The sequence below is a fragment of the Haliotis rufescens genome, unplaced genomic scaffold (genome assembly GCF_023055435.1).
Source record: "Haliotis rufescens isolate VD_foot unplaced genomic scaffold, xgHalRufe1.0.p SCAF_9, whole genome shotgun sequence".
NCBI lineage: Eukaryota > Metazoa > Mollusca > Gastropoda > Lepetellida > Haliotidae > Haliotis > Haliotis rufescens.
Window position 1 is genome coordinate 24,482,157 of NW_025964383.1, and position 27,359 is coordinate 24,509,515.

General features: G+C 40.5%; 1 protein-coding gene across 3 annotated transcripts in view; it reads right to left on the minus strand.

The window, feature by feature from the left end:
* LOC124117022 (fibronectin type-III domain-containing protein 3A-like) overlaps positions 1 to 27,359 on the minus strand; it is a 175,147-nt gene that overhangs the window by 134,419 nt on the left and 13,369 nt on the right. For 2 of the 3 annotated variants that reach the window (XM_046478693.2, XM_046478691.2), the window contains exon 2: positions 3,318 to 3,772. In XM_046478693.2, coding sequence (XP_046334649.2) covers positions 3,318 to 3,726 — 409 coding nt within the window. In that variant the 5' untranslated portion in view covers positions 3,727 to 3,772. Of the gene's footprint in view, positions 1 to 3,317; positions 3,773 to 15,856; positions 15,963 to 27,359 lie in introns of those variants that run through there. The other variant, XM_046478692.2, reaches the window with a different exon arrangement.

The following is a 27,359-nucleotide window of genomic DNA, read 5'->3' on the forward strand; positions in this document are numbered from 1 at the left end:
GTCATACAAGAACAGCAAACCTAATGGACCCCAAGACACCCCTCACCTTCAAACACTGTCATACAAGAGCAGCAAACCTCATCGACCCCAAGACACCCCTCACCTTCAAACACTGTCATACAAGAACAGCAAACCTCATGGACCCCAAGACACCCCTCACCTTCAAACACTGTCATACAAGAGCAGCAAACCTAATGGACCCCAAGACACCCCTCACCTTCAAACACTGTCATACAAGAGCAGCAAACCTAATGGACCCCAAGACACCCCTCACCTTCAAACACTGTCATACAAGAGCAGCAAATCTCATGGACCCCAAGACATCCCTCACCTTCAAACACTGTCATACAAGAGCAGCAAACCTCATGGACCCCAAGACACCCCTCACCTTCAAACACTGTCATACAAGAGCAGCAAACCTCATGGACCCCAAGACACCCCTCACCTTCAAACACTGTGATATAAGAGCAGCAAACCTAATGGACCCCAAGACACCCCTCACCTTCAAACACTGTCATACAAGAGCAGCAAACCCTTATGGACCCCAAGACACCCCTCACCTTCAAACACTGTGATATAAGAGCAGCAAACCTCATGGACCCCAAGACACCCCTCACCTTCAAACACTGTGATATAAGAGCAGCAAACCCTTATGGACCCCAAGACACCCCTCACCTTCAAACACTGTCATACAAGAGCAGCAAACCCTTATGGACCCCAAGACACCCCTCACCTTCAAACACTGTGATATAAGAGCAGCAAACCTAATGGACCCCAAGACACCCCTCACCTTCAAACACTGTCATACAAGAGCGGCAAACCTCATGGACCCCAAGACACCCCTCACCTTCAAACACTGTCATACAAGAGCAGCAAATCTCATGGACCCCAAGACACCCCTCACCTTCAAACACTGTCATACAAGAGCAGCAAATCTCATCGACCCCAAGACTCCCCTCACCTTCAAACACTGTCATACAAGAGCAGCAAATCTCATGGACCCCAAGACACCCCTCACCTTCAAACACTGTGATATAAGAGCAGCAAACCTAATGGACCCCAAGACACCCCTCACCTTCAAACACTGTCATACAAGAGCAGCAAATCTCATGGACCCCAAGACACCCCTCACCTTCAAACACTGTGATATAAGAGCAGCAAACCTAATGGACCCCAAGACACCCCTCACCTTCAAACACTGTCATACAAGAACAGCAAACCTAATGGACCCCAAGACACCCCTCACCTTCAAACACTGCTTTTCTAAAAGAAACATTTTCATTCAGTGGTGTGCGGTGCAAACCTGAGTTTGTTTGCACAAACATATTTTGCAAACTCTCAGAGCAAGGACTTCATTTCAAGTGTAAGCCACCTGTGCATGAGGCTCTTAACAATGCTCCCTTCATGAACAAATGTTGATTGAACGCATATCAATCAGTCGCTTTCCTGTTATTGTGTGCCGACTGCTTAGTCTACCTTGGCTCTCGTTGCTTTGGTTACCAACGTAACACTGTTTATGATTTACTTAAATTTACTTACACCATCTTCATCATTGTTACGCAATCATCTTGTGTCTCAATAATTATTCAAAAATGAACATAGGAAAACTGTGTTAACCATTATTTCTTGAGATTAAAATGAATTTATAAATTTAACATACAAATTAGATAAGAATGTTGTGTAACCATAATGTGCCGAGATCTATATACAGTCGTGCCTCGTTTATATGGACACTTTCTCTATCAGCATTTCATCATTAAAGGGCACATTAGGACTTGTCATGTCACACAAACAAAGACATAATGCATCTTCCATCTTCTGGTGGTTAGCTACACGGGATCGTGATAAGTCATTTGAATTTTCCAGGAGATTTAGCCACTTCTGTTTGTCTTTTAAAATGTCACCACTTGTCGATTTTCCTATGGTATGTCCAAATTCAGTGCCATAATGCTTACTGATGGTTTCCAAACTTGCTGACGGGTGTTTGTCCTTAAACAGACAAATTTCCCTTTTTTCGCTTGCTGTAACTGCGTGTCGCTTACGTTTCGCTGGTTGACAGGCCATACTCACAGTTTGAAGTCACAACTTTGACCTCTGACCTCCACAGACACCATATTTATTGAATGGGATTACATGTACAATAAACAAGCTCGTCTCAAACGTAACTCAGTGTCACTTGGTTAATTGACTTCTCACGAATCAAAGGATTACCACCAGCGGAAGTGTATTGTCCGTGTAAGTGAGACAATTTTGTGTGCATTTCAGTGTTTTGTGTATGAAAATGACCATCCGGTTCCGGAAACTGAATTTCCGTATATACGGGTAAATTTATATAGTTATTATTTCGTTTTGAATGAAAATCGTCCGGGAACCGAGGTTTCCGGATATCTAAAGTCCGTATAAGCGGGGCATGACTGTATATTCATCAATGAAAATGTATATTTTGTGAAACCCATTTTTCCATGAGATCAATATGTGTGATCAACCATGAGCTAAGCGACCTTATGGGCGAATATCTCATTTGGACTTTTCAATATATATGAAAACTACAGCATCTTCGGAACTTCACAAGCATCAATTCGTATTTATTACAGAGATACATGACATCACACATGGCGATCTTCACACAGATGACACCCTTACCTTGTCAGCATAATGACAGCGTTACCCTCTTTGGTCATGTGGACAAGGCATCCAACCTCTAATCAGAAGGTCCGTGGTTCGAATCCCATCATAGAACTCGGAAATTTTATGGCCGCTACATGTATTTAGTACTTGTTACGAATAATGTATCAAAACTGAATCAAGGTCTTCAAAATATGAAGCCCATTGTTTTTGCTTATCTGTAGATCTCTCATGATGAATCGGCCAAGTACCACACCCCTGCTCACTGATGCAACCAGTGGTGCTACACCACCCATCAACTTACAGTCATTAGCAACACACAGGGTGACATGTTAAACAATTTACTGCTTAAATAAATTTATAACTTCCCTTTTTTTTTCCCTGGAGTGTACATGTACCACGTTTGGATCCTTATCAAACCTTACTTAAGTAAAACATTCATACATGCCGATAAATAAATAAATAATATTCATCAACAAAAATAAATATAAACCAACTTCAACAAAACAGCCTTGTCACAATTTATGGGTAATTTCTTTATTTACCGTTAAGGCTGATATTTCGGTCATAAGAATGTTTACCGAAATGTCGCCTTTACAGTAAATAAAGAAGTTGATATCCATAAATTGTATCTACTTTGTCATCCGTCAACTTCTAAGTAATGCCTATCAAACAATGAACACAAAACCTACCTTGAATATGCTGAATTTGATCTCCAAGTCGGACTGAGAATGTCTCTCCAGGATTGACGTGTACATGCACCACGTGTTGATGATTGGGAGGGGAGTTACCCGACTGACCCCCCGAACTACCCGTCTGCGGGCTCCCACCCCGCGAATGTGCATTGGATCCCGAATAGCTGTTAGGCGACCCTGATCTATGGTTCACCGATGGCCGCGATGAATTAGGGGAGTTAACTCTGTTGGACTGCACTGACTGTTGTGTATTACTGTTGCTTGATGGGATATTATTCTCTGGAGTAACTCCATTCTTGAGTGTATCATCTGCACTGATATGTCCATTCTCTTCTGTGGCTGTCACACAAGCTGGGCCACTGGTCACTGCACTACAGTTTTGGTTGCGGTCCTTATGTTCAGACATTTTGGTAGCGCTTTCCCCTTCACGATCTCGTCGGGTCAAAATTTTTCTGCAACAAATTCAAACAAATCAGTTAAAATGAGTGATTTCAGAAAATATAGAAACATGATAACAAAAGTCCAGATATGACATACTTACAGTGAAGCCTCAAGAACAGAAGAATATTGTTTGCATTTGTAATTAATTTCAAGAAATAATTAACCATTTTTTACATTTTGACTGTATCTAAAAACAATGATGCATCCAAGAAATATCAAAATGTGAAGGAAAATAAAATCATCACTGTCATTGCTCTGTGCTGAGATGAATGTAATATAGCCTCTCTTGTCAGTCAAGCTGTTTATCTTTGGACATCCTCTTCAGTTGCAACTTACTTAATCACCCCTATGTCCACGAACAGTCCATAAACTAAGTTTCAAATGAAGATAAATACATTGTCTCAGAGTGTCTGTGTATCTGTGTGTGAATGCATGCGTGATGTTTCTGTGTGTGTGTGTGTGTGTGTGTGTGTGTGTGTGTGTGTGTGTGTGTGTGTGTGTGTGTGTGTGTGTGTGTGTGTCTGTGTCTGTGTGTGTGTGTGTGTGTGTGTGTGTGTGTGTGTGACAATCAGAAAACAAGGTGATGACTAGAATCCATTTAGAAACCCACTAGAAAACATTCTAATTTTTTTTATTACATACGGTTCATCAAAATACAGCCCCAAATCTCATTTCAAAACACCTTGCCACATTTCAAGCATGTGACCATCATTGCTTGTCGTATCGACCAATCTCCATGTTCACCCACACCATAACCGCCCCCACAAAATGTACAACAAACTCTCTTGGTTTCCCATATGTGCTGAATACTGTTTGACCTGCAAACACCACTACAGCATATAACAATGATGACAATTGCAGAAAACTTTGGAGCCATGACATCACTGGTCAAATCCTGTTGACATTTCAATACGGATGAAGTCAGACTTGACCTTACACCTAGTCCAGTCTCGTGTATGTTGAACCCATACAACTACAATGGGCCTTTGGACAGTAGGTCACATGTGCTTGCATTCACCATCAAGGGTGTTTTCCCATGTCAACCACAAATATACAACTCAAGTGCTAAACAGAACTTGTTTACACCGCCTTCATTGAATGTTTACTGCTTTCTAATGGCTGACGGTTCACTTGTCATTGATGACAATATACATGCACAAATTTCAAAGTCATTTCTGTACACAAATACAACCATTTGGAAAAATAAGCATTCAAATAATCTTTCATTGCCATGTTTCAATGTTTGGAAAAAGGTAAACAACAGACTTATCTTTACATGCTTACATGCATTCTCACATGGCTTCTGTTGAACAGGGATGCCATGCTAAGCCAGACCCAGAACAAATAAATCTGTTCTTACTCCACCATCTGGATGTTGGTTCAGTTTAACAATTCCCATCTATCTCAATTAATAAATCAAACAGACAGCATGAAACGGATATTTCTGATGGCATGGACATTCACAGACTACAATTCATCTCATTAACGTCATTTAGGAACAGGTTACAAATACATGACAAGTTAGTTCTTTTCCATATTGTCACTTAATCAAAATTCACAAAATGTTCAGACTTTATTTACAGATATGTACTTTATCAAACTGACACAATAAAGAGAATAAAAAGATTTACGCAAATGAGAATTATCCTTTTAGATATATGAAGTTATTTTGATATTCATAAAGATTCTTTTCAGCATGTTCACCAACTTCAAAGTTAGGTTTTCAAGATGTGATCATAACATCTGAAACCAAAAATCTATCTCTACAGACTTCACAATAAATTTCCATCATCTGGACTCCTTTATATTTTGCAGAAAAGTCAAAATGAGCGTGTGAGTGAGGCTTAATGCAGATGAGCCAGCAACACTGAATTTCTATCCTAGCAGACCCGTGAAGATCCGGGGTAGAATAGGTCTTCAGCAACCCATACTTGCCGTAAAAGGCAACTATGCTTGTCGTAAGAGGCGACTAACAGGATCGGGTGGTCAGGCTCACTGACTTGGTTGATGCATGTCATCGATCCCAACTGCGTGGATAGATGCTCATGATGTTAATCACTGTATTGTCTGGTCCAGATTCGATTATTTACAGACCGCCGTCATACAGCTGGAATATTGCTGAAAGCGGCGTTAAAGAACACACCAACTGTATCCTGGTAAGTGGCATGCAGCCATAACACTTCAACAAGCAGCATAGTGGTTGATACTGTGAGAATCAATCTAGACAGTGGGGGTATGATGACACACATGGACACCTGGTTGGTCTTCCCTAGCACGCCATGCCAAGTTGTATCAAACAAAGCAGTCATCTGTCCACCCAATCACCTTTTAGTCAACTTTCAAGTACTGGGGGTCCGTTTTTCCCAAAACGTAACCTTTCTTTAACATACATATTTAAGTCAACTCAGCCATATGAAATAACCACAACAGTCCAAATGTCCTAACTGATAATCTGTATATACAAGTGATGGATAATCGACCTCTAACCATGCTAACTTTAAGTTTAATAATCAATCCATAGGTAGTCGATAATTTATTGTCAGTGAATGCTGACACACTCTCTAAAATTCATGATCATGATATACCTATGTGTTTCAAAGTGAGGTGACCTCTACTCTCTGTATGTACCATTTTGTACATACCCAAGTTAGTCCAGTTATTACACTGTCCCATCTTAAATCAATTTCCTTAATAACATTCAAAATTTCATTCAATAGAGTTTACATGAATTTCCACAAAACCATGTGTAAACTGGTTGGCAGATCGCTCCAACTCACTGTTGTTTACAGCAACCATGATCAGATATATATTAAGCAAATGCAGCAATCAAAATAACAAATAACAGAATTATTATTCTTGGTAGAAGTTGAGTTTCAGATTTAGTTTCTTCTGATGTTTGTTTTCAAAATTCTTTGGATTCTTTATTACATCAGCATTAAAACTGATAATGTGATTGACTGGTGTACCAATAATAAAAATACATGACAACTTATTAACACCTGTTTGAATGGTTAGTAAACAATTTTTATTTTCACTATTTTTTACTGAATACTTCGGGTATAAATGGATATGCAAATTATATCAGCGTTAAAACTGATAATATGCTCGACTGGAGTACCAATAATATAACTACTTAACAATCTCTTTAACACCTGTTTGAATAAGTACTCAATTTTTATTTTCACTATTCCACAAAAAGATCTGCCTCAGAGCAAATAGGGACCTACTTAACACATAGACACAAGTAGAGGTTCTATATCTCAGAGTGAGGTACAAGGGCTTACCTACACAATACACAGACACAAGTAGAGTTTCTACAGAGTTGGAGGTACAAGGGCTTACCTACACAATACACAGACACAAGTAGAGGTTCTACAGAGTTGGAGGTACAAGGGCTTACCTACACAATACACAGACACAAGTAGAGTTTCTACAGAGTTGGAGGTACAAGGGCTTACCTACACAATACACAGACACAAGTAGAGGTTCTACAGAGTTGGAGGTACAAGGGCTTACCTACACAATACACAGATTCACGTAGAGTTTCTACAGAGTTGGAGGTACAAGGGCTTACCTACACAATACACAGACACAAGTAGAGGTTCTACAGAGTTGGAGGTACAAGGGCTTACCTACACAATACACAGATTCACGTAGAGGTTCTACAGAGTTGGAGGTACAAGGGCTTACCTACACAATACACAGACACAAGTAGAGGTTCTACAGAGTTGGAGGTACAAGGGCTTACCTACACAATACACAGACACAAGTAGAGGTTCTACAGAGTTGGAGGTACAAGGGCTTACCTACACAATACACAGACACAAGTAGAGGTTCTACAGAGTTGGAGGTACAAGGGCTTACCTACACAATACACAGATTCACGTAGAGGTTCTACAGAGTTGGAGGTACAAGGGCTTACCTACACAATACACAGATTCACGTAGAGGTTCTACAGAGTTGGAGGTACAAGGGCTTACCTACACAATACACAGACACAAGTAGAGGTTCTACAGAGTTGGAGGTACAAGGGCTTACCTACACAATACACAGACACAAGTAGAGGTTCTACAGAGTTGGAGGTACAAGGGCTTACCTACACAATACACAGATTCACGTAGAGGTTCTACAGAGTTGGAGGTACAAGGGCTTACCTACACAATACACAGACACAAGTAGAGGTTCTACAGAGTTGGAGGTACAAGGGCTTACCTACACAATACACAGACACAAGTAGAGGTTCTACAGAGTTGGAGGTACAAGGGCTTACCTACACAATACACAGATTCACGTAGAGGTTCTACAGAGTTGGAGGTACAAGGGCTTACCTACACAATACACAGATTCACGTAGAGGTTCTACAGAGTTGGAGGTACAAGGGCTTACCTACACAATACACAGACACAAGTAGCGGTTCTACAGAGTTGGAGGTACAAGGGCTTACCTACACAATACATAGACACATGTAATAGTGCATGACCACATACAGTAGAGATTGGGCCAGGTATACTTGGACATACAATCAATTTCCAGACAAGAATGATTGAGATAACAGACACAACTTTGCTATTCATAAACAGGTTTTGGGCCAATGGACACCTGTGAATAAATCATTTCCATGTCAAGAGGATAACTGATTTATTTAAAGCAGTACAATATTTGACAACACATTCTTGTGGAAGAGTGTGATTGAATGTTTCTACATGTATTTATACTCTTCAGTAGCCATCTGTAACCTTAACCAATAGTCTGAAGCCAGAGTAAAACTTTGTTCAGTCCAATAAGCTCAGCTAATGCTAGTCCATATAGCACTTCTCAGTTATACTGAAAATTATGCTTACAGCCATGTTCGGGATAGTACTAGTAGTCTCAAACGTTATTGGCTCAGACTAGTTCCATAATGTTAGAAAAGATTATCACACTACCATTTGATATGATGCTCAGTGTAACCCCAAGTCTAACCTTAGGGAGGTTGACAAGGCAACACCAAATATTGGTTCAAGCATGACACCAAAAACAGGCATGAAATACTCATATCCCCCGCCAATATGACATGTCCGGTTGTGTGCAAGGTAAGAAATATTGTACAGTTTTCAAGATTTGCTCCGGAAACAAGCATTACTGCCATTTTTAGTCTAAGTTGCCATGGAAACTTGAAAAATATTTTTTTGACATATCCCAAACTATCAAAAGGCACCAGTTTACCACTAGACCTAGCAATGTGCCAAGATTGGTGAAATAATATTGTATGGATTTCCAGGTCTGCTGAACACTACCACCATTTTCAGTCTACATGGTCTAAGTCAAAGTCGTTGCCATGGAAACTTAAAAAATACATTTCTCAAAAATCCCCAACTATCAAGTGGCATCAGTTTACCACTAGACCTATCTATGTGCCAAGTTTATCTATCATGGTTTTTGCGTTGTGCTCAAAATGACAGAGAGACAGCACCCATTCATATATCCCCCTTCCACATTGTGGGGATAATAATCATGATAATAAGAAAGTTAGTCAGTGATTATCTATTTATGGTATTATCACTTAATTTAAACTCTAAAACACGACAAAACATTTTCACATGGGAAGCTGGCATTTGAATAAGTCTACATAAGGAATTCCTTGTCAATTAACATTTGTCAACATGGTAGATGAATATTATCACATCAGCAGATCTCAAACACACCTTGGGTTGATGTGAATATGTATGGGTAGAATAGGTCTTCAGCAACCCATACTTGCCGTAAAAGGCAACTATGCTTGTCGTAAAAGGCGACTAACGGGATCGGGTGGTCAGGCTCGCTGACTTGGTTGATGCATGTCATCGATCCCAATTGCGTGGATCGATGTACATGATGTAAATCACTGGATTGTCTGGACCAGACTCGATTATTTACAGACCGCCGTCATATAGCTGGAATATTGCTGAGTGAGGCGTTAAACAAAAAACAAAAAAACAAAACAAAAAGAATATGTATGGGTTAAGTGAATCATTTATCAGCTGATGATATCAAATGATATTAGAATGTATCTTACATATCAGGCCCATATTGGGGCAGGGGTCAAGAAAACTCCAGCCCTCTGAAGCATTGCCATTATTTCCAAATGAGGTTATCAACAAACTGAACTTTTGTTGAACAGATCCACCTTGATTGTCAAACAGCTACCTGAAAACCCTAAAGGACATCAGAAATAGTGAATTTCCCAAAGGCAAAGTAACTAGATAAGCCTTTAATGCATTCTGCCACTTGTCCAATGCCCAAATGTAGCGAAATTTTGTTCAATCTAGTAACATGAGTAATAGCCCATATACTAGCAACGGCACTACTTAACGGTGCAAAGAGACAAGTTTAGGCGGGAGACTCAAATGTTTTTGGCACATATTGCTGATGGTAATCGGAACGGGAAGATCAGGATATTGTAAAGAATGATGTCACTTTAAAGTGGAACAAAACATAATAATACATTAAGTTATGGAGAATCAGACAGTGACAGGCAAATCAAAAAATGGGTTTGGGTTCAAAGCCCTATGAGCTACATGGATAGGGGTAGCGATACTACAAATTGTATACCCTTGTCATTTATTAAAATCTGAAATAAACATCCCCTTCCATTAACTTTCGACAAGAAATGAAATCGGAAAAACAGAGTCTTATTAGAGGGGGGGGGGGGGGGGGGGGGAGGATGAGACCAAGGTGATTAATTGCTTCTTCTAAACACCTATGAATCAAAGCATCTGGAAACACATCTCAAAAATGTTTTTGTTCCTCCAGTTTTGAGACACCATCAACTGTCTATCAATCATGATATGGGATGCACACATGTTCTGAATACTACACTAGCAACAGGTATCACCAAGACTGGCAGAAGCCCTCATCACCGAAGTCGCTCACTACTAAGATTGCAGTTAATGTTACTCAAAGACCAGTTGCTCAGCAGCAAAGAGGATTATTTGTTGAGACTTCATTGAACTTGATAACCCTGGAGACAGGGTAGACAAAACAGTGCATATGGCTGTGATTACCAGCAGACAGATGGCGGGTCTACACAGTCAGTCTACAAAGAGATTGGGTGCACTACATAAATAAGTTCCACTGGGCCACGGAATGGCACTTGGTGATGGCGTGCAAGGCTCCATGAGGTAAATCCAAGCCAAGCCTGGCATATGAGCTCAGTGTTAAAAAACACGGGAGACTGTTAGCAAGTGGTTTCTCACAATACTTGTAATTGCATGTTGTGTTATTTCAGTTGCCTCTCCGGGTTAAATTAGTGCCTTACCATAATAATTTCCATATACTTGTTTACAGCACATGGTTTGCACTTGGGACTTAACTAGAATGTGCTTCATAGAAATTACTTTCAAATTAGTAATTTAAGAAGTGTAATATTTCAAATAACTCTATTAAAGCTGCATTAATGCCATCATTATTTCCAAACCCTGTAAAAAATAACTGAATTCTTATCAAACAATAAATCGTGACTGAATACATCCAAATTTTAGAATGATTCGGATACCTGTCAAAAACAGTTAACATAAAGCTGTGATTCTGAAACAATATCTCTTGTATAATAATGAACATGATGAACTGTCGCGACTAATTAATTAAAAATTCAACAATATTTCCTTCAATACATTTTTTGCCAGCAAACTGTAACACCATTACAACAGTTGGTATTTCAATCTGACCACTTCGAATATATTCAATTACGATTTACACATACATTGTTGAAGACCTAGAATCTGATAACGGCAGATTGTTGTCTCCCGCATGCCAAAGAAATGAACAGCTGATCACGGTGAACACGTCTGCTAAACAATCTATGCTCGCGAATAATTCTTCCTAAAGACAACAATGAACGGAAATACATAAATTTTAATGTAAGTAGTATTTTATTTCAATTGACAATGCTCATTATCAAATATTATACTTAGTTTTGAATATCTGCACTGGAATAATTAAGTGTTCGAACATAGGATCAAGAGGATATATCTATATAACCTAGTAACATTAATTCCATCATAATTCAAGGCACAAATAACGAAAATCAAATAGTTTCCACTGTTTGAAGATGGAATATCTCACACAAACTCTCATCACACTCCCAACAATCTCATGCGTTTTGGACAACGGGAGATTTTGTCTCATAGGTACAAATTTCCAGGATAATCCCCAATAAAGTTTTACGAATTCATATAGCATAAACAGGCTGTGGCTCCCCGTCAAAACAAGCTATTATCTTTTATGTATAAACAGAATTCATATGATTCTCTTGGTAATGTTAAGGATGTACCATATTCAGCGTAATAAGCGCCCCACTCTAATAAGCTCCCACGGCGATATTTGCTAATATATTGGCTAGTGAACAATCCCAATTAGCACCCCTTCCGATTGATCAATGTACACAAGACTTATTTATTTGTGTATAATACGCACTCGTGTGTTATATGCACCCTTAATTAAGGGCAATTAAAATCTGGAAAAATATATCTGTCGTATATGATCAGTCTGGCCGTTAGCCTAAACCACGAAATTTATCTTTCAACTGTTTTTTCCACCAAAATAATATTCTAATAAGAGACCCCTATTTCTAATTTTGAAAGCGCCCTGGGCGCTTATTACGTCGAATACGGTAAGTTACAGGGTCCTTTTCATAGTCACTATGTTCAACATGGTAGTAATACTTATAACATGGCTAGTGATCCAAGATTACTTATTCTGTAGACCAATTCTCAAGCACCCGCTACTTTCACCACCTCTCTCTATGTTATTTATGAAGCAATAGCAAAATCTCTGCTATATAAAGACTAGTATTGGTATACATGGTATAATAGGGACAGATCACTACAACTTGCATGTGAACATATTTAATGCATATACCATGTATAACCAATTTAGGTTTTCTTTCAAATATATGTTACTTCAATTTGTGCCCTTCCCTTCACAAGTGAACAGAATGTTGGTATTGTAGGAGACAGGTTGATGTGAGTGCTGTACCAGACACATCTTCGTCTAGACGGCAGCCAGTCGACATGCATGCCCTCATCTCACATATTAAACTGGAGAAGACCTCCCATCTTCAAAGAGTCTACAAACACAATATCACATTAAAATAGCCAGACTTGAAAAGCAGCAAAGCAGTCATCCTCATAGAGAGTGTACTGAGAGTTTGAAGTGACCTGGCTGCAGTGGTGTTTCACAGAATCCTCACAAGATATAGGCCATTATTGCAGAGGTGACTAACGGTGTGGCGCAACACATGCATGCAACAAGTTGTTGTTGAGACACCATACAAGGCTGTACAATATGTGAGTGAGTGAGTGAGTGATTTGGTTTTACGCCGCTTTTAGCAATATTCCAGCAATATCACGGCGGGGGACACCAGAAATGGGCTTCACACATTGTACCCATGTCGGGAATCGAACCCAGGTCTTCGGCGTGACGAGCGAACGCTTTAACCACTAGGCTACCCGACCGCCCCTGTACAATATGTACATGGGATAGCAGGACTATTGCCAGGAATAGTGTAGGGCTGGGACGGGTAACTCGGGTACCCGGGTCGGGTGGGTACTGAGTAGGACCCGGGTCCCCACAGGACTACCCGGACCCGTGGTTAGTCACGTGATCTATTGTTTAATGACAAAAATTATCTAGAACTCTATGGTTACACTACAAGTCACTAATGTTCACATTTCTTACTGACTGTGCACCCATTCCTTCTGATTTTTCATATGGTTGAATAAAGATATAACTTAATTCAACTTCTGTGTATGAATGGCCAGATTGTTTTATACGTGTATCTAAATACACTTTGCTAAGGATATGCCAAAAAATGTCCCCAATCAGACATTTTGAGACATCTCTTGAGACCTACAGTGGGTACCCGGGTAGGGGTGGGTAATAGGGGTGTGGGTACCCGGGAAGTAAATTTGGACTCGTCCCAGCTCTAGAAGAGTGGCATGATTAAAAAAACTTGCTTTTCCTGTAATATAGTTTGATACACTTGATACTTGAAATTATACTTTTAAGATCTAGTTCAATTCAGCAATGGCTGTTACGTGCATGGTTTTATGAAACAATAGAAACAATGCCCAGGCCTCAAAGTTTACATTATTTACAAAGTAGCCATATGGCTACAAGTATTTTTTTCCAAGTAGACAGTGGTAAAATCAAGAAGTCAAGCTAATATTGTAGGTAGCCCAAACCATTTGAAATTATCTTTTATCAAATAAATATTATAATATGTACAAGTTATAGCACTAGTCTTGGAATTGTATATTAGTGGAAACTGTACTTGATTTTGTGACTCGAACAATGATGCAATTCATGTTACATGATTATATAGGTATATCGTTCAGGCTTGCTTATCCAGTGAGCACTGTCAACTTAAATAAAGTACTAATTACATTAATGACCACCTTATTAAATATCTTGTGATGACTAAATTTTATTGTTACACATCTGGACCCACTTGCACAAAGCGATCTTAGCACTAAGATGATCGTAACTCCCATACTTTAACATAGGCTTACAATAGTTGCAGCGCTAAGATCGCTCTGTGCAAGTGGGCCCAGATGTGTAACAATAGAATTTAGTCGCCACAAGATATTTTATAAGGTAGTCATTTGGCTACCTCTGCATTTTAGACGGTAGCCAAACTGAAATTTAAGTCGCATTGGCGACCGTTTTAGTCACAACTTTGAGGCCTGATGTCTGAATGTGATATCTGACACATTAATAAACTGTCTGAGGTGAGGAGGTTGATGTAATTCCGCTTTGAACAGTATTCAATTTATTCCTCGCATGTCAGTTTTATGTGGGAGGAAAGATGTTGTTGGTTGTTTAACACAAAATTCAACAATATTTTAGATGACATTGGACTTTGTACAACGATAAATAATCAAGTCTGGACCAAACTATCCAGTGACTTATATTATGAGCAACAATCTAACTTATATTCTCACTTTGCATATGCAAAGGCAGAAGTAAATGTGATCATATAATTTTAAATCTATCAATAAATGAAAATTAATGATAACTACAAGGATGTGGACTGTATATAACTTTACAGATTTATCAATCTTATGAGTTTGTATGCAACAAAATAGAGAAATAGAGACAGACCAAGGTTGCCCAACAAAGGCAGAGGTGTGTGTGTGTGTGTGTGTGTGTGTGTGTGTGTGTGTGTGTGTGTGTGTGTGTGTGTGTGTGTAGGGTGCGGTGGGGTGGGGTGGGGGGTGGGGTGTGTAGGGTGGTGTGGGGGTAGGGTGGGGGTGGTGTGTGTGTGTGGGGGTGGTGGTGTGTGTAGGGTGGTGTGTGTGTGTGTGTGTGGGGGGGGTGGTGGTGGTGGTGGTGTGTGTAGGGTGGTGTGTATGTGTGTGTGTGTGTAGGGTGGTGTGTGTGTGTGTGTGTGTGGGGGGGGGGGGGGGGGAGAGGAAAGAGGGGTTCACACCTCAAACACTCTTCCCCATCCAAACAACAGATGTAATCTCTAATGGGAAAGGATTATAACCAGACATATCTCCTAAATGTGTTGACAAACAAACATTTAACATTTCAAGGAAGAATTTGAATCTTAAATTTTGGAGTTGCTTAAATTCTGATTTTGAAAAAACCTAGATCAGTAGAAAGCCTATTGAGTGCATAATTTGTGCTATAAATCTGCTTCCAAGAAATCACAATAAGCTTAATCAGAAAATGTTCAATTAATTTTGCATCTGAGTACACAGTGGTATAAAAATAAATACATACAATTTTCACTGGTTTGGGGGGGAATCAAAATAAAAGTTAACTGTATGACATCAACTCACTGCTATCTCCACATGCTCCTGCACCATCAAGTGTTCATTACACTTACTTCAATTTGTTGATCATGTCCCCATCGAGACGCAAAGCAGGGATTCCAGCAAAACACACCTTTGTGCAAGTTTCTTGGAAATATTTACACATTCCCCTCAACACATGGTGTTTATCCAAGGTGTTTTTCGTGCCAATTGGTTGTATGCGCAGTCAATCATATGCACACTGCCACCCTCATTATATGTATGACCAACCAAAAGAGCAAATAATCTAATTAATAGCATCAAAACATTGCTTACATTTTTTATCAGAATGCTTCAAAGAGGCACAGTCACTGTCGCGGCCAGCTGTTGATTGCTTCCGTTCATGCAGCCAATATTGTACAGCGAAAGCAGGAATCACCAACTGAATATTAATCATGCATTACTGAAAATTATAACGAATAAATGACATTTACCTCATTGTCAAAGCACTGAATTACATAGATCAGACTTGGAAAGGCATGTCAAGCTTATAATCAGTGATGGTTCTAAACAGAACTGGCTGGTGGGAGATATATTTAGGAGATAACATACAGTGTTCTCAATGTAGAGTTAGGTTACCTGTAGATTTAACCATGTTAACTGCACTAAACTGAATTTGAAACCGAACGCACAAAATTATTGTGCACAGTTATTTAAAAATACCTACCTACAGTACTCTTAAATAAATATTAGCTTCTTCAGTTTATATATAGGACTGCCTCCGTGGTCTAGTGGTAGAACATCCGCCCGGAGAGCGGAAGGTCCGCGGTTCGATCCCCGGCCGTGTCATACCAAAAGACGTTAAAAGATGGTACTTGTTGTTACCCTGTCTGGCGCTCGGCATTAAGGGGCTTAAACAAGGACTGGTCGGCTCAGAGTCAGTATACTGTGTCTGAGTGGGGTATTCATGTTTAACTGTGGCATGGTGTCTCAGTGGGCTAGCACCATAAATCAGCATCAGTCCGGACTAGTACAAGCAGCCACACAAACACACACACGTACATGTACGTCGCTATATAAGTGCAATAATCTTGGACGCATCATTAAACCCAATTTCACCTCACCCCACCTCTTCAGTTTATAAATCCCAGTACCACCTGTAACCATGGTAACATTTGAACCCTGATTGACCAATCAGCATCATCAGAACTGAATTATTTCCAAATTCATAGTAGTATTTATGTTTATAAGATACGTTCTTATTAAATGCAACGAAAAATTGAAAATGGTACTTTTTCATACGTTAAATGAATGAGCTGAATTCTACCAAGGCTATGACAGACACTTGTTTTTTGTTTACTGTTTAGATAAGGTTCCAGAAACCAAACAAGAGATATATGTCTCATTCTTATCCATAATTATAAACAGTGATCCATCGAACAGATTATACAAACCTATCACTCCAACCAACATAGTTGGAAAAGCAAGGTCTAAACTAATAACTGAATATATAGAGTGAGTGAGTGAGTTGGGTTTAACGCCACTTTTAACAGTATTCCAGTTATATCACGGCGTGTCAGCTTAATGTGGGAGGAAAGCCCGAAGTGATGCAGGTCTCAGACATTTACCACTTCGATGAGCACGGGTATGTTGCTGACAAACCTAGAAACATAATCATTTGGGTAACTCTCAATTTTGTATAGTAGAGAGGATTTTAGTCGTAACTTTAAGGCCTGCTACATGGTACATGACCTAGATTGTACTAGGTTCAAATGGTACATGATCTAGATTGTACTGGGTTCTGATGGTACATGATCTAGATTGTACTAGATTCAAATGGTACATGGTCTAGATTGTACTGGGTTCTAAGGGTATATGACCTAGATTGTACTGGGTTCTGATGCTACATGATCTAGATTGTACTGGGTTCTGAGGGTACGTGATCTAGATTGTACTGGATTTAAATGGTACATGATCTAGATTGTACTGGGTTCTGATGGTACGAGATCTAGCTTGTACTGGGTTCTGATGGTACATAATCAAGATTGTACAGGGTTCTGATGGTACATGATCTAGATTGTACTGGATTCTGATGGTACATGATCTAGATTGTACTGGGTTCTGAGGGTATGAGATCTAGATTGTATTGGGTTCAGATGGTACGTGATCTAGATTGTACGAGGTTCTGAGGATACATGATCTAGATTGTGCTGGATTCAAATGGTACATGATCTAGATTGTACTGGGTTCGGAGAGTACATGATCTAGATTGTACTGAGTTCTGAAGGTACATGATCTAGATTGTACTAGATTCAAATGGTACATGGTCTAGATTGTACTGGGTTCTAAGGGTATATGACCTAGATTGTACTGGGTTCTGATGCTACATGATCTAGATTGTACTGGGTTCTGAGGGTACGTGATCTAGATTGTACTGGATTTAAATGGTACATGATCTAGATTGTACTGGGTTCTGATGGTACGAGATCTAGCTTGTACTGGGTTCTGATGGTACATAATCAAGATTGTACAGGGTTCTGATGGTACATGATCTAGATTGTACTGGATTCTGATGGTACATGATCTAGATTGTACTGGGTTCTGAGGGTATGAGATCTAGATTGTATTGGGTTCAGATGGTATGTGATCTAGATTGTTAGAGGTTCTGAGGATACATGATCTAGATTGTACTGGATTCAAATGGTACATGATCTAGATTGTACTGGGTTCGGAGAGTACATGATCTAGATTGTACTGAGTTCTGAAGGTACATGATCTAGATTGTACTGGGTTCTGATGGTACGAGATCTAGATTCTACTGGGTTCTGAAGGTACATGATCTAGATTGTACTGGGTTCTGAGGGTACATGATCTAGATTGTACTGGGTTCTGATGGTACATGATCTAGATTGTACTGGGTTCTGATGGTACATGATCTAGATTGTACAGGGTTCTGATGGTACTGGGTACAGCTGATACATGGTCCGGATGGAATTGGATTCTGATGCTACATTGACGCCTGTGACCCTACTGTCAGTGTAAAGAATTTGTATTCAGAAACCCATGTTTGTTGTAAGAGGCGACTAACGGGACTGGGTAGTCAGGTTCATGGACTTGGTTAATGCATGTCATTGTATCCCAATTGTGTAGATCAATGCTCATGATGTCAAACACTCGCTTATCTGGTCCAGACTCAATTATTTACCAACTGCCGTCATACCTCTGGAATATTGCTTAGTGCAGCATTAAGCAATAAATAAAAAATAAAACTATCTAACCCAGTACCATTTAGACAATGTGCCAGCTGTACCCAGTACCATTTAGACAATGTGCCAGCTGTACCCAGTACCAATCAGACAATGTGCCAGCTGTACTCAGTACCATTTAGACAACGTGCCAGCTGTACCCAGTACCATTCAGACAACGTGCCAGCTGTACTCAGTACCATTTAGGCAACGTGCCAGCTGTACCCAGTACCATTTAGACAACGTGCCAGCTGTACCCAGTACCATTTAGACAACGTGCCAGCTGTACCCAGTACAATATGGACCCTGTGTTCACATCCCTGGCTAATATGCATGTATACAATCTGCACAACAGTGTCCTTGACCTTCCCACTTCAACAAGACCATGATAACAACAGTCTAGCTACCCTGGCAAGAGGCTGCAACTGATATATTGATAACAAATTAATTAGTTCTGCATTACTGAACAAGTGTAACAAAATATACAGGAGAAGTTTTATTGACTTGCAGCCCTGAGCGTGTGACTTGAGCTATAGCTGCTTGTTTTTTCATGAAGTGTAAGATGGCGCAATGTGTCAAGTAACTTTACACTGACACCTGCACCACGTCTCCATGGGTAGTTACAGGCTATGATAATTATTGAAATAAAGATGCTTTTTGTTTCAACAAAGAAATGAAAAAACTTAATGACTATTTTGTTCAAATAACCGTTATGTCCACACATATTATATAGTATCAGGAATTAGGAGGAATAAGAGTCCTTGAGCATTTTCACTAGCACATTTTCATCTCCCAGGCCCCTAAATCTCCCAGACCCCATCGCTTGTTTATGATGCTGATAAACATAAACAGAAATAGTAAATCAGATGACAACCTGTTGGCATGGTTAGCCATGTCCCGACAACCAGCATAGTGGAGGCTAGTGTTGAACGCTGTCCCTTCCTCCAACTTGGCATACGGGGCAATGGAGATAAAATTTATTACACACCCAAATGAGGTTAATGTTTTGGATCAATATAAGCAAGATTAACTTGCTAGGGTTGGCGCAAGAAATAGGCTACAGATTCTCAACCACAGCACTATTTTCAATCTGAAATTAAGAGTTTCTGTTTGACTCGAGTTAGTTTAACAAGTTGGGTTTAATGCTGCTTCAAGTATTTCGGTTATACCACGTGTTCGAGGCATTCCCAAAGTGATGCAGGTCTAAGATGCATCATTCAACACCAGTATGGTGTTGGCAAATAAATAATAATAATCGGGGTAAATCTGGGATGCAAGCAGTATACCACCTCAGTGGAATAGTGGTCGAGTGTCCGCCTTGGGATACAAGCCGTAGACCACCTCAGTGGACTGGTGGTCGGGTGTCCGCCTTGGGATACAAGCAGTAGACCACCTCAGTGGTCTGGTGGTCGAGTGTCCGCCTTGGATACAAGCCGTAGACCACCTCAGTGGACTGGTGGTCGGGTGTCCACCCTGGGATACAAGCAGTAGACCACCTCAATGGTCTGGTGGTCGAGTGTCCGCCTTGGGATACAAGCTGTAGACCACCTCAGTGGACTGGTGGTCGAGTGTCCGCCTTGGGATACAAGCAGTAGACCACCTCAGTGGACTGGTGGTCGAGTGTCCGCCTTGGGATACAAGCAGTAGACCACCTCAGTGGACTGGTGGTCGAGTGTCCGCCTTGGGATACAAGCAGTAGACCAACTCAGTGGACTAGTGGTCGAGTGACCACCTTGGGATACAAACAGCAGACCACCTCAGTGGACTGGTGGTCGAGTGTCCGCCTTGGGATACAAGCAGTAGATAACCTCAGTGGACTGGTGGTTGAGTGTCCACCTTGGGATACAAACAGCAGACCACCTCAGTGGACTGGTGGTCGAGTGTCCGCCTTGGGATACAAGCAGTAGATAACCTCAGTGGACTGGTGGTTGAGTGTCCGCCCTGGGATACAAGCAGTAGACCAACTCAGTGGACTGGTGGTCGAGTGTCCGCCTTGGGATACAAGCAGTAGACCACCTCAGTGGACTAGTGGTCGAGTGTCCGCCTTGGGATACAAACAGCAGACCACCTCAGTGGTCTAGTGGTTGAGTGTCCGCCTTGGGATACAAGCAGTAGACCACCTCAGTGGACTAGTGGTCGAGTGTCCACCTTAGGATACAAACAGCAGACCACTTAAGTGGTCTAGTGGTAGAGTGTCCGCCTTGGGATACAAGCAGTAGACCACCTCAGTGGACTAGTGGTCGAGTGTCTGCCTTGGGATACAAGCAGTAGACCACCTCAGTGGATTAGTGGTTGAGTGTCTGCCCTGGTGGGATACAAGCCGTAGACCACCTCAGTAGTCTGGTGGTCAAGTGTCTGCCTTGCGATACAAGCAGTAGACCACCTCAGTGGACTAGTGGTCGAGTGACCACCTTGGGATACAAACAGCAGACCACCTCAGTGGTCTGGTGGTCGAGTGTCTGCCTTGGGATACAAGCAGTAGACCACCTCAGTGGACTAGTGGTCGAGTGTCCACCTTGGGATACAAACAGCAGACCACCTCAGTGGACTGGTGGTTGAGTGTCCACCTTGGGATACAAACAGCAGACCACCTCAGTGGTCTGGTGGTCGAGTGTCTGCCTTGGGATACAAGCAGTAGACCACCTCAGTGGACTAGTGGTCGAGTGTCCGCCCTGGGATACAAGCAGTAGACCAACTCAGTGGACTAGTGGTCGAGTGACCACCTTGGGATACAAACAGCAGACCACCTCAGTGGACTGGTGGTCGAGTGTCCGCCTTGGGATACAAGCAGTAGACCACCTCAGTGGACTAGTGGTCGAGTGTCCGCCCTGGGATACAAGCCGTAGATAACCTCAGTGGACTAGTGGTCGAGTGTCCGCCTTGGGATACAAGCAGTAGATAACCTCAGTGGACTAGTGGTCAAGTGTCCGCTCTGGTGGGATACAAGCAGTAGACCACCTCAGTGGACTGGTGGTCGAGTGTCTGCCTTGGGATACAAGCAGCAGACCACCTCAGTGGACTAGTGGTCGAGTGTCTGCCTTGGGATACAAACAGCAGACCACCTCAGTGGTCTAGTGGTTGAGTGTCTGCCTTGGGATACAAACAGCAGACCACCTCAGTGGTCTAGTGGTTGAGTGTCCGCCTTGGGATACAAACAGCAGACCACCTCAGTGGTCTAGTGGTTGAGTGTCCGCCTTGGGATACAAACCACTCTAGTGGTTGAGTGTCCGCCTTGGGATACAAACAGCAGACCACCTCAGTGGTCTGGTGGTCAAGTGTCCGCCTGGAGAGTAAAAGCTCAAGGGTTTGATCCCAGTCCTCGTCCTACCATAAGACACTAAAAATGGTACTTGTTGTTACCCTGCCTGGCATTGGCATTAAGGGGTTAAAATAAGGACTGGTTGGCATGGAGTCAGTATACTGTACCTGTTAAAATGCAGCATGGTAATCTCAGTGGGCTAACACTACAGTAGTACAAGCAGACACAATAGTCCTGCCAGATTGCCCAATAGTTAAGGTATCATAAGAACTACTAGACATTTGCCATTTTAAGGGTTTTACAACATGTTACCATTATAAGGACTAGTAGACTAAAAATATTAGTACATAACAAGAGAAGTATAGCACTATTAAGGTATGCACCATAGATGACATGGCAACCCATTGTCCCTGAACTTTAAAAATAGTAAGTGAATATTGTTTTATGCAACAGTCTGTAATATTTACAACAAATCAATTCTATCCCAGACAAAGCAGTGATTGATAACATGAGCAATGAACCCAAACTCATGGCATAAACATCTCGGTGACAACTTCAGAACAAACTGATCCCCCATTTTAATCAGTTAAATCATGGGCACTTGGTACATATTCCACCTCGTGATATCCCACAGGGAAATGTACTAAAACCTATAATTAACAACAGCTGAAGGTATGGTAAATAGCTCACGAAGGATAATATTTCCTTCAAGTACCAAAAGCACTCTAAGTGTGTCACAAAGTTCAATGCCTTAGGTCATATAAGAAAGGCATAGTTGTGTTACTGCCGATTATGCAGATTGACTTTTGCAGAATCGAAAAACATGTATCTGGCAATGTAACATCTGGGTCTGGTATGTGATTGCTGTTCGACAACCATGTAATTAATGTACTCAATGTGATCATGGCATCAATAAATAACTTTGTTAAACCATTGTTGTTGCTGGTGTTGTTAGTTGGTATCACAACAACTAAGACACTTTAGCAACAAAAATCATTTTCAAGTTGGAGAGAAAAGAGTTTTGTTATTTTATAGCAATATTGCACCTATGTTTACAGTGGCCTACAGATAATTAGCCTGGGAGTGAGTGAGTACGGTTTTACACCGCTTTTAGCAATATTCCAGCAGTATCACGGCAGGTGACATCAGCCATGGGCTTCACACATTCAGGGATGAGGATGGATATATTCCTTGTCAGCTGGAACTTCTTTTCAACAGAGCATAGCCCATAATGGGGGTGTTTATGAGGGATGTTTAACAAATTTGTGGTCACTAAAATTTGCGGAAATTCACGGATCCGGGAAGATTATCACCCCTGAACATTGTTCTCATGTGGGGAATCAAACCCGGGCCTTCGGCGTGAAGAGCGAACACTTTAACCACTATGCCACCCCACCGTCCCAATTAGTCTGGGAAAGACAAACCATTGGAACCTCCTATTATTGAAAACCTCCATTCAACTTGAGAAAAACAATGTCGCTCTGAGAAACCTACATACCAATCAGAATCATTAAAATGACTTCAAAGAGGACAGCACTGATTGGTTCAAATGGGCTGTGTTGAACCACTCGTCTGAAGCTAAAGTCTTGCTAAATGTCTTATAGTTGATGTCTTCCATTATCAGGTGTCTGTGTTTTAGTTACGGGGGGTGGGACAATTCATAGTGATCATCATTCATAAAGTTTTGATACAATAATCAGATATCATACATTGATATATTGATAAAAAATATGTTACATAGTTAATGGCATCATACCTGTATTGTGGCTTTTGATGGTAAACATGGTAAAATTCAGTGCATTGCATAGTTTTTCAGTTTGATTGTTTGTAATTAAGGATTGATAGTGTATTTTTTTCAGTTCATTGAGGTATGAATCGAAAAACTGATGTGCAAACTGCATGAATCTGCGTTCAAAAAATGGGGATGAGAATGAAACCCTAAGACATGAAATTTGTGAAGCCCATGCGAAAAAAACAGGCAAGTAAGCCTGCACGTTTGGTGCTTTGTTCTTTCTTGGCCTTCAGCCTCAAAGGCTGGTTTGGATCAAGACTATGCATGAATTTCGTTAAATGTCCTGTGCATGACTATACACGTGAAAGGGAATTCCCTGATTGTAACATTGGGATTCCCCAACATTCCTTAGTAATAAAAACAGTCCATTTTGGGGCGTGGCTTAAATTTTTACATTCATTTGGAAATGAATACATTAACCAAGAGACTGATTCAGTTAATCAGAATGCAGGAATTACAATGAACACAACGAAAATTTAATTATTCAGGTTTGAATGTTCCATTGCCACCAAACAACAGGGACTAAGGGCCAAAAATATTTTTGTTTTTATTAAATTTTATTAAATCTTTGAGCAGCACATGTAATTCTTTCTGTATCAAGATAGTATGGAAGTGTGACCTCCATTTTGTATGTATTACCGTATTCAACATAATTAGCGCCCAGGGCGCTCTCAAAATTAGAAATAGGGGGCGCTTATTAGAATATTATTTTGAGTTGAATGATCATAATTTTCGTGGTTTATGCTGACAGCCTGAAATGTTTACATACGACAGATATATTTTTCAAGAATTTAATTACCCATAATTAAGGGTGCATATAACACACGAGTGCATATAATACACGAATAAATAAGTCTTATGTACATTGATCAATCGGAAGGGGTGCTGATTCGGATTGTTCACTAGCCAATATATTAGCAAATATCGCTTATTAGAGCGGGGCGCTTATGAAGTCGAATACGGTATGACTTTATGTTTTAACCCAGTAATAGTAGGGGGTAAGTGTGAGTTATTCATTTTTGATATGGGCAACAAATCCCAAAATATGACATTCACAACTTTGGGGAAAAATATGACATTCAACAAAAGTAAATCTGTGTCTTCTAAAAATATATTCATTTGAAAAGATCATGAAGAGAATCCATCACAATGTGTCAAATGGATGCAATGCTGGCTTCATTACACTTTCTGATACATTCGTTATCCTCTCACAAGAAATAAACAAAATGGCAGTGCTAGGCAATTCAGCAAACCTGTGTAATTTATCCAAACCTATGGTAGCTGATCAGTGAAAAATTGAAGCGTGTAGGCCATATGGACAAATACTTTTCTGTCAGAATATCAAGGTAATGAACCAAATATCGCTTATTATTATCCAATCATTGTTTACACCATAAGAATCAATTTCCTTGAACATGGTGAAATGAATCCATTGTGTGGAAGAGTCAACTTGAAAAACATCATCTAAAACTGATAATTTTTACATCACTCGTTTTATTAAACTACCATGATAGCAACAGCAAAATTTCTAAATTCTGTATACAAAATAAATATGCAATACTTTAGCCTTGGCTGTGAGTGAGTGAGTAAGTTTGGTTTTACGCCACTTTTAACAATATTCCAGCAATAACACGGCGGGGGACACCAGAAATGGGCTTCACACATTGTACCCATGTAGGAAATCGAACCCCGGGTCTTCGGCGTGATGAGCGAATGCTTTTACCACTTGGCTACCCGACAACCTCTCCTTGGCTGTTTCATGAAGATATTTCAAGGAGTTTAAGACTACAGGGGCCAGTTTCACAATGCATACAGCACTGAGGTAATGAAATATTTTATACATTAACACAGGTTTTAAGATGAAATAGTTACAGCCCTTATGAACTATTTTCTGTTATGGCTGGCTTTGGTCCGGAAACAATGTCTCAGTAGCAGAAGGACTATCAGGGAGGCCAGATGAACGGATGATACAGTTTTTACATCCAAGCCAACTTCATCCCTGCAGAGATAATTAGCAAGCCACCCACCTACACGCCATTCCCTCAAACTGTCAAAATGGATAATGTATTTAGCTGTTATGTAAACAAGGATACTTGTCAAACAAATTAGACAGCTTAAAGATGTGTCGTAACTGATGCTGGCGAGGACATCATCAACAAGCTGGGAATCAAGATACATTCATCAATTCTTAACCTGTTTAAGTTTCCATAGTAACATCTGCGCAACTCAGAAAATATTAATATCATTAATCAATGGAACTAATGAACAGTGATATGTCTCCCTGCGATGTCCTGAAACAAGCAGGAGGCGGAGGGAGAAACATCTGTCCACCCAGCTCTCTACAGCTAGAAAACACTCAGCTGGGAAACACTGCTCACATGCTCACTACTACCACTGCCTCCCGGTAACACAAAGCAAATTACAGGCTTTCAGAACTGGGCATACTCCGGGATACTCTCTGTAATCCGAACTGTATTAAATATTAAAAATTATTGCATTTCAATATTGGTAGGAAATAGAAAAATGTGCTCTCAAAAATTGATAAAATAATGGAATATTGTGATATAGTATCGATATTGTCTCTAGAGTGTGTGAGTGAGTGTTGTTTAACGCCACTTTTAGCAATATTCCAGCAATATCACGGCAAGAAATGGCTTCACACATTATACCCATGTGGGGAATCGAAACCCGGGTCTTCACAAGACGAACGCCTTAACCACTCGGCTACCCCACCGCCCCTACTGTCTATAGATAAATCAGTACCCAATCATTCAGATACCTACAATATCATCGATACTAAGGTACAGGCAATTCTTGAATCGTCAGTTTGTGAGATCATGATACGCTATAAATAGAACAATTACTGATAGAGTTGAGCCATAGCACAACTTGTAAACATGGCGGAACATCAGGACATGTTGATGGAGAATGTGCCTGCTTTAAAACTATTACATTTAATAACAACCATCTATTCATTTAAAACGGTTTTGTTCTTGTTTTTTTCGTTAACAAATTTTTGTTTTTATGATAAAAAGTGATTGAATGAATCCAGATGTTTTAGAGTTAAATTTCACTGATTTCATCATGTCTTACTACTTGTCATGCTTGTTGGTGTATCATGATAGCAGTGGTATCGTCAGTCTGATACGTATTGTATTGGTTGGTTGGTTGGTTTGTTGTTTTACGCAACACACTCAGCAATATTCCAGCCATATGTCGGCGGTCTGTAAAAAATCGAGTCTGGACCAGACAATCCAGTGATTGACATCATGAACATCGATCCACCCAATTGGGATCGATGACTTGCATCAACATGATCAACCTCGTCAGCGAGCCTGACCACCTGAGATACCAGGCGATACTCAGCTCCATATTAATCACGCTACATGTATGTATGTATGGAGGTTACGTCAATTTACTGTGGTTTGGACATGTTGGACAGTATTGCAAATTTTCAGTTGTATTCTGTCATCAAATTCATCTTAAAGTTGGTGGAAAATCTAAGGTGACAAAGCTTGTAAACTTTTACGTAAGTGAAAGCCA